The sequence below is a fragment of the Mus pahari genome, chromosome 12 (genome assembly GCF_900095145.1).
Source record: "Mus pahari chromosome 12, PAHARI_EIJ_v1.1, whole genome shotgun sequence".
NCBI classification, from domain to species: domain Eukaryota; kingdom Metazoa; phylum Chordata; class Mammalia; order Rodentia; family Muridae; genus Mus; species Mus pahari.
The window spans coordinates 49,759,617-49,768,612 of NC_034601.1; the positions used below are offsets into that span (position 1 = coordinate 49,759,617).

The 8,996-nt window shown below is 39.9% G+C and overlaps 1 protein-coding gene across 1 annotated transcript in view; it reads left to right on the plus strand.

The window, feature by feature from the left end:
- Positions 1 to 8,996, plus strand: part of Senp7 (SUMO specific peptidase 7) — a 107,491-nt gene that overhangs the window by 27,500 nt on the left and 70,995 nt on the right. Inside the window, exon 6 of the mRNA XM_029544337.1 lies at positions 3,309 to 3,506. Within this exon, the coding sequence (XP_029400197.1) occupies positions 3,309 to 3,506 (198 nt within the window). The remainder of the gene's footprint in view (positions 1 to 3,308; positions 3,507 to 8,996) is intronic.

The window sequence follows — 8,996 nt, forward strand, 5'->3', positions numbered from 1 at the left end:
CCCTCTTCTGGAGTGTCTGAAGACAGCTACAGTGTACTTACATATAATAAATAAATAAATATTTAAAAAAAAATAGTTCTAAGAATGGAGGATTGAGAGGAGTAGACAGAGGACAAGAAAGATAAGAAATTAGGAAAAGACAAAATACTGCACAGTAGTGAAAACTAAGTTAGATGTATGTGTAAATGGGAATAGCAAAACCAAAAAGTTTTGGATAATATAACATACTGTAAAACTACTGCTGAAAGTACAGTAAGAAGAAAGAGGGGGAATCCCAAAGTCAAAAGGAAGAAAATGGTGAGATGTTAGAGTGCTTGCTTTTTAGAAACTTCCGATAGGGTAGATAGAGTCACTTGGACTCTTGATTCTTATCCTTCCTGCAGTTTATGCTTTTGCTGAACCTGTATTGGACAAGTATATGATGCCTTCCAAAAGTATCTTCACGTCTTTTATTACCGAGGTTCTCTGTTGTGCATGATTGTTGATGTTTTGCCATCTGTGGTCTAGGCAGGTGTTTTACCCTCTGGGGATACTCTAGCTCATATTCCCTAGGGTGACTAATGTTTAGTTGGAGGGTGTCTTCCTAGTCTTTCAAGAATATAGGAAGCAGTCACAGCACTGAGCTCATTCTAGGTAAAGAATCAATCATTGTGTCTTAGGGTTACTAAGTTACATTATAGGTTGCTAGGGTAGAACACCATGACCAAAACAGCTTGGGGAGGAAAGGGCTTATTTATGGTTTATGCTTCCATATTGTTGTTCATCATCAAAAGTCAGGAAAGAAACTCAAAAGGAAGGTGAAATTCTGAGTTCGAGGCCAGCCTGGTCTATACAGAAAAACCCTGTCTCGAAAAACCAAAAAAAAAGAAAAAGAAACACACACACACCTTTATTTTTTGACAAAGCATAATTCTTTTTGAAAAAAAAATAGTTGTTTCTATATTTCTGGGTATACTGGTACATGTCTTTAATCCCAGCACTCAGGAGGCAGAGGCAGGCAGATCTCTATGAGGTCAAGGCTAGCCTGGTCTACATAGTGAATTCCAGGACAGCCAGAGCTACAGAGTGAGACCCTAACTCAAAAAACCAAAAAAGAAAAGAAAAAAGAAAGAGAAAGAGACAGAGAGACACAGAGAGATAGAGGATGGAGGGAAGGAGGAGAAAGAAAGGGTACGAAATATGGTTGTTTCTTAAAGTATGTATGAAAGAAAGCATAACTATTATAGCAGGACTTGTTTTGTAATTGCTCATATATTTTTCTTTATTCAGTCATTGTTTTATTGGCAATTGTTAGTTGCTGGAAGAGGGAGAGTGAGTTTCTCTAAGAATGTAGTTCTTAGGGAGTAGACCACACTCCACTGGAAGACCACACATTCAAGAATATTTGGGCAGCACAAACTGTTATTAAAGGTTTAAAAAAGAGAGAGATAAAGTTGATTGGGTAGGGAAGCTTATGATCAAGACACATATGAAACTCTCAAATTAAATATTGTTTCTTGATGTCTTTGGCTGTTGTCTCCAGTTGTGGAGGGGATGATGAACCCAAACTCTGGAAATATTTACCAGACAAGACATAATATGAAAGGTTTTGTTTTTGTTTTTCTAGACAAGTTTTCTGTGTGTAATATTCCTGACCCCTATAGATCAAATGTTTGAATGCTTGGCTAGAGGGAATGGCACTACTAGGATGTATGGCCAATAAGGAGGAGGTGTGGTCTGTTAAGTGTGGCACTGTGGAGTCAGGGCTTTGAGGTCATATAGACTCAAGCTCTGTCCACTGTTGAACACAGTCCCTTTCTGGTGCCTGAGGATCAAGATGTAAATTCTTGGCTCCTCTAGCAAGCACCATGTCTGCTACCATGCTGCTATGCTTCTTGCCATGATGATAATGGAATTGTAAGTTAGCCCCAATTAAATTTTTTTTACTATAAGGATTGCCATGGTCATGGGTCTCTTTGTAGGGGGATTTCAATTTCAGCAACATGGCTCCTCTGACAAAGGCCTTTTAGGTTGATGTGATCCAGCTGGAGTGAAGACATACTTTGGATTATAGTATGATGTGGCTAGAATACAGACATGATTTTAGTACACACCTTAAATCCCAAATAGTGGAGGTAAGATTAGTTTATAGAAGAAAACAGCCATGTTTGAAAGTGACATCTAATTGAGGGGAAGACCAAGTGATGAATCAGAGAAAGATTTGACAGAATGAGTCAGAGATAGGATATGACCAACTCTTATGAGAATAGAAAGTTTGTTTTGTTTTTAACCAAGACTTTCTTATTAGACCAGTTTTACAGAGACAGGTTGAAGAGAGAACAAGCTAGACACAGGTGTAGACAAAAAAACCCAGAAAATGAGAAGGAGCCAAAGGATTAAAACATATTGCCAGAATTAGTATGAGGCCAGGCAGAGCAATTCAGGCAGAGCAATTCAGTCAGAAGCCAAAAGAAGTGAGTTTGAATCAGTCAGCTTGGAGAGGAGTTTAGGCCAGAATAGCAGAGTTGAAACAGCCAGAGTTCAGAAAGAGCTAAAATGCTCGAGAATGGCTGTCATATCATCTTCTCATCTGAAGAAATAAAGCAATGCAACCCTAACTAAGACATGTGGATACCTAACCCTGGGGTGGTATGGTCCTATATCAACCTGTAATGTGATATCTGATGTGTCTTGATGTACATCTTGTTAAAGTAAAAGACTCTGGACTGTTCCTGAGATTTCTGCTCACCTTAGTCTGCTGTTGACTTTGTCTATTTGCCTGCCCACCTGCCCACTTTTTTGCCTGGTCTGAATTCTCAGTTTCTTGCACTTGGACCCCTGTTTGGCCTTTGATGTCATAGTTGGACTCTATTACTTTGCTCTCCAACAACAACCCCTTCTTGGTACTGGTCTTGATTCCTTACTCTATTATTATAGTCTTTTCTAAATTCCTGTATGCTAAAGCAAAACCACACTTGTAACACAGAAAGTGGTTGCTTCTGTGATGAGAGCTGCAGATGAATACGCACTTCCCACTAACGGGGGGAAGTATGAGTTGCTAGGAATCAAACACCTACATATTTTTGAGGATGGTTATAGTTTGTCTGATATAATTTTGAAGAAATCCCAATATAAGTGAAGTAGGCTTTACTTTTTAATGTGTCATTGAGAGTGGCTAGACATTTGTTTTTTATTTATACTGTTTATAATTATTTTCTGAAAGTGAAATTCCTACTTTTAGGAGATACTCACTTGTTAAGGTTTGTAATAAATGCATGTATTGTATAACATTTAGAACCATATGTATTTATTATCTGTGTATGTAACAGGCATCTCAGAGTTATGTTGACGAATGTTCTATGGACGGACTTAGGACGAGAATTCAGAAAGACCCTGCCTAGAAAGGATGCTAATTTATGTGCTACCAGCAAGGTGCAATCAGACTCATTGCCTTCGACATCTGTTGACAGCATAGAGACATGTCAAAGATTAGATCCTCTTCACCAAAGCCTTAATTTATCTGAAAGGTACGTTACATAGTATTGATTTTGTTCCATACCTTTGACTTTATTACATATGAAATAATAAATCCAATATTCTTAACGTAAGGTTGTTTGAGATGATAGTAAAGATGAGCGCACACAAGCGTGTTCCACTCTAGCACAGACCTTACAGTTTTCCATCTGGCTTTCAGTTAGATGATGCTTCTGACAAGGGGTTAAAATGCTCTTTATTCCATTTAATTTACTTTATGACTGATTAATGTATATATTTTAGAAATTTATGATATAAAGCATTACATATATGCATATTTGAATATATGTGCACATTAATGTGTTTTTTATTTTTTACCTCTTCAATTCTTTTAAATTTTTCATATGCACGATGTTTACATCATTTCCTCCCTTCCTTTTTCTCCCTCCAAACACTCTCAGGTTCTACCTATTCCCTCTCAAATTCATGGTGTCTTTCCTTTAGTCATCATTTCTGTAAATATACATATACATACATACATATACACACATATACATATATGTATTTATGGATACATATACAAATACAACATGTTGAGTCCTTTTAGTGTGCTTGCATGGATATGTTTTTAGGACTGACCACTAATTCGAGAGTCCCGATGAAGACTGAGTTTCCCTCTCCCTCTTTCAGCAGTCATTCATTACCCAGGAGTGAGGACCTCTTCTATGTTGGCATGTCACCTATGAGTGTCATTGTTCAGATTATTCAGGGTTAAGAACCTTTGTTGTTGAGATTTTATTACTGAAGCTTCCATGCCATATATAGGAGATGCTGTCGTGTAGCAGAAGTTATGATTCTCTGGCTCTTGCAGCATTTCAGCTTCCTCTTCTGTGATGTTCCTTGAGCCTTGGGTATAGGGATTGTGTTGTGATGTAACAGCTGGGGCTGAGTAGGTCAGTTCTCTGCATTTTGACCATTTTTGGCTTTCTGTATTGGCCTATGTCTGCTGTAAAAAGAAGCTTCTTTGATGAGCAATGAGACTCACACTTCTCTGTAAGGGTATAAAGATAAGTATTAAGGATGCAGTTAGAGATTATAATAGTTTGGGGAAGTGGCAGTAGTAAGTTTCATGACTTAACCAGCTATAGGTGGTTGCATAGGTTTATAGTTTCAGGCATGAATTCCCTCTTGTTGAATATGTTTTAAGTCCAGTGAGGTGGCTATTGTTTACTCTCAAGATATAAGTGCCACTATTGCACCCTTGGGGAAATCATGCCCTGATGGTCCTTGTGGTTCGCAGGTTTAACATGTGGGTAGGACTATTGCTTTTCTCCTTTGGCAGTGTGCAGAGCACCTTCTGATACTCTGAGAACTGGTTTCCAGAGAGGAGGCTTCCGGTCGTATCCAGCTGGATTTCTCCAAGTGGTGTGTCTCAAGTGTATGGTGTCTTCAGCAACAGGGTCTTACCTTCCACTTCTGGAAGGCAACCAAGGGCAGTTGACAATAGCCTTGTATTGTTTTGGGAGTCTCTTGGACTCTCCTGACCAACAGCTTGAAGATAGTTTCCCATACCTGGTACTGGAGGTTTTGTTAGATAGTCTATGGCTCATGGGGGGAACATTATCACCACCCCCCAAGTAGTACAATTTTAATTATTACATATATAGTTGTAGCTTTTAACTTTTTCAAATATTATTTTTAATGATGGTTCTTAAATGCTTTAACCTTTATTGTAACCCACCACTCACCAGAGGTAGTGGAACAGAAAAGATATGGAGGAAATGGACCTGTTTAGAACGATTCTTGAAGCATCTCCTGTCTGTGTTGTCTAGATATCGGCAGTTCAGTTTACAGGTTAGCAGGTAGTGGTAGCTTGATCCACTCACAAACACCTCATTGATAAACCAGCAGTCCAGTTCAGTGAGTCTGGTTAGCAACAGTGGTGATACAACCTCGCAGAGACAGCCAAGCTTTAGGCTCTGCTTGAGTCAGCAGGAAGGTCCAACAGGAACACCAGAAGTTCTCAGCTGTGCCTCTTAGGGAAGTGAAGATCTGTGAAGACAGGAGACCAAGAAGCATTGCATAGCTGGCTGTACCAGCAAGCCAAGCTCTGCCTCCATCACTCAGTGGAGTCCTATTTATACCCTCCAAACATCACGTGTCCACGTGCCTTGCCTCAACAAGGGTCTTGCCTCAGCACATGCATCCAATGAGCCTTGGAAGTGGCAAGAAATTGCAGCACACCACCAGTTTTTTTGGTGTTTTTCTCTATGGAGTCCCAACAAATGCAGCTTAACTCTGCAATGTAGGGTGGAGCAATACATGCATGTCATTAGCAAAGAATCTTTCATCACAAGTCCTTTCACATGCTTGCTTTAGTAGAGCATCCTCTCTCCTGGGTCTGCTTCAACAAAATGTCTTAGTCTTTCACACCTGTGTCTACTTTAACAAAACATTTCTTCATGTGTTTGCCCCAGAAAAACACCATCCAATTGACTTTCCAAAGAACCCTTAAGTTTTCACTTCATATATATTAATTTTATATATATATATATATATATATATATATATATATATATTTTTTTTTTTTTTTTTTTTTTTTAGGTTTTTTGAGACAGGGTTTCTCTGTGTAGCCCTGGCTGTCCTGGAACTCACNTTGTAGACCAGGCTGGCCTCGAACNCAGAAATCCNCCTGCCTCTGCCTCCNNAGTGCTGGGATTAAAGGCATGTGCCACCACGCCNGGCCCTCCTATGACTTTTAAAAATATCTATAGTGTCATTTATCTGTCCTGCCTTTTCTTCTGTATTGCTGTTCCCTCCACCAGAGGAAGGTCCCCAAATTTCCCCATTTCCCCTTTCATAGCACCCATATTCTATCACACCTCTCTCTAGAGCTCCTCTGCCACTATGGTTCCTTTTTTCTAAATCTTAGCATAGATTTTAAACATAATTTAATCTGGATTCTCCCTACTTTTGGGCTTTGTGAGTGTTCTCATAATTTTTACATATTGATTCAATATAGATGTTGATTTTAATGCACATTTTAAATAGTAAATATTAAGTTTAATTTTTAAAAAATAAGAAAACAAAATTCTGTGTTTTTTGAAAAAAAAATTACTTGTTTTTATTTACATTTATGTGCGTTTGCCCACAGACCCCAGGAGAAAGTGTTGGCTCTCCTAGAACTGGAGTTACAGATAATGTGATCTACCATGTTGGTGCTGGGAACAAAACTCTAGTCATCTACAAGAGCAGCAATACTCTTAACCACAGAGCTGTATCTCCAGCCTCCAATTTTTAAAAACTGAATGTGAGGTTTGGTGCTAAAAAGAAGGAATTAGTTTTTGGAATTTGTAATCTATACTATAACACTCGTACATATTTCATTTATAGTTTTAGCTCTCAAAAAATTCTTTTAGGGTTGGTAAATTGTTTAGAATCAGAATAACTTTCCCCTTATTATGGTAGTGCTTTGATATTACAGCCTATAATTAGGAATTCCTCCACTCCCTCCCTCTCTTCCTTCTTCCCTCCCTCCCTCCCTCCCTTTTTTTCTTGCTTTCTGAGACAGGTTCTTACTATTTACTCTCTTTGTAACCCTTGGCCTGGAACTCTCCATAGATACCAGACTGACCTTGAACTCACAAAGATCTGCCTGCCACGTCCCAGTACCACAGGGTGGTTCACAGCCATCTGTAACAGGATCTAATGTCCTCTTTTGCCATGTAAGCACACATTTAAATGAAGCACTCACATGCATAAATTACATAAATAAATCTTAAAAAAAAATCGTCCCTAGTTCTCCCTCCCTCCTTCCCTAGTTCCTGGCATTTAGCTGAGGTCTAGGTTTACTAAACTCAGACTTGTTTCAACGTATAAACAATCTTTATTCTCAACTCATCCTTATGTCTGTATGCCCTTTGCTGTCTGAGTGACTGGCTCACCCATATACTAAGCTCTGTAAAATAGAACTTGGGAATGGCTGTAACTCCCTTTTATTTTCATTCCTTACATCTCATCATTGTGATTTCAAATTAAATCTATACAGAAATAATGTTTCATCTTTATTGCCAGCACTCCAGTCTAAGTGTTGTCGGAAATATTAAAAAGAACAACAAGTTCCCGTGCACTGCCAGCCGCCCCCCCCCCCCCCCCCCCCCCCCCCCCCCCCCCCCCCCCCCCCCCCCCCCCCCCCCCCCCCCCCCCCCCGCAGCCTGGCCAGCCATGCACTAGTGGGCAATGGCCGACCTGTACTTATCTCGTGGAGACTCTGACTCAGTGCTCCAAAATCTCTCCACCCAGCTTGCTAAGTTCCTACTGGCGGGTAGCTACTACACAAGCCCCATGCTTCAAAACCCCCACGGCCTTTGTGGTGCTCCTCAAGCAAGCTCACATTTTGCCGCAGTACCTTTCTCTCTTGAACCCAGACAAGCCTCCATGTGAAGGAAAACACAACACAAACTTAGTTCAGAAATAACGGTAACTCAATCGCTGGGCGCAACAACTAAAATCCTAATGTGTAAACCTATTAAATCTAAATCCTCTGCTGGCAAATCCTGATGGATCCACCATTGAAACTGGGAGACAATCGTAATTACCTCTTGTCCTCATGGTATCCGTGTCCAAAGGGGCCCTCTCTCTTTGCCTCCTCCACTCCTCTTCTCGTCCCCTCTCCAAGCTGGAAGTCCCCCCTACTCGCCCAGTGATTGGCTCCTTTATTCATTAGGGGATTGGTTCACAAGAAGCCACCTGAGTATGTGACTCACTCCCTGTCCTTAGCCCCTCCCAGAAGTAGAATTAGCATCAAAATACAAACAGCACCAGGCCCATCCACAGCATCCAAGCCCCCCAAACTTAGTGTCTTTATTATGATGATAGTCACTTGTTCGGACTTCCTGGGTATGAACTTTTACTTATCAAGCCATTCCTTACATTTGAAAGTCACATGAAACTTGTTACTCACTAGTTTTTATAGCTGCCTGGATTCTTGTAACCTTCAAGTTTGGCACACAAATGCCAAATGACTGACCCATTGACTGTCTGGTCCATGTCTGTTTGCCCTCCATACTTATATTGTTTTTGGGAAACTGTTTCTATCTCACTGAAAGCCATGTGCTGTTTCATTTTCTTCATTCTTTTATCTTATAAACAATCTCCTCTTCCCCTTACTGATTTCTGCTGGTTCTAAATACTGATCTCATTCATCTTTGACTCCCTCATACAAGTGGTTGCACTTGAATCCTCCCTCTGTCCTGTTCATCATAGCACACATATTGTGACTTTTAGCTTCTTTGTATGTATCTTTGACAGTAAACTTTATGAGAACAGGGACTATATTACATTTTATTCATTTCCCCTAGTACAGTATTAGGCATATATTAAATGCTAAGTATTTGCTGAATGGAAGAAACAGTTCCTACAGGAGGAACATATTCAGATTTTTATTGATACACATCCTCTGCTATTAGAATGAATTTTCAGCTCTGTAATTTTGATGACAACCTAGAAAGGAGATTCCAAGCCTTGACTAAGGACCTGGGAGA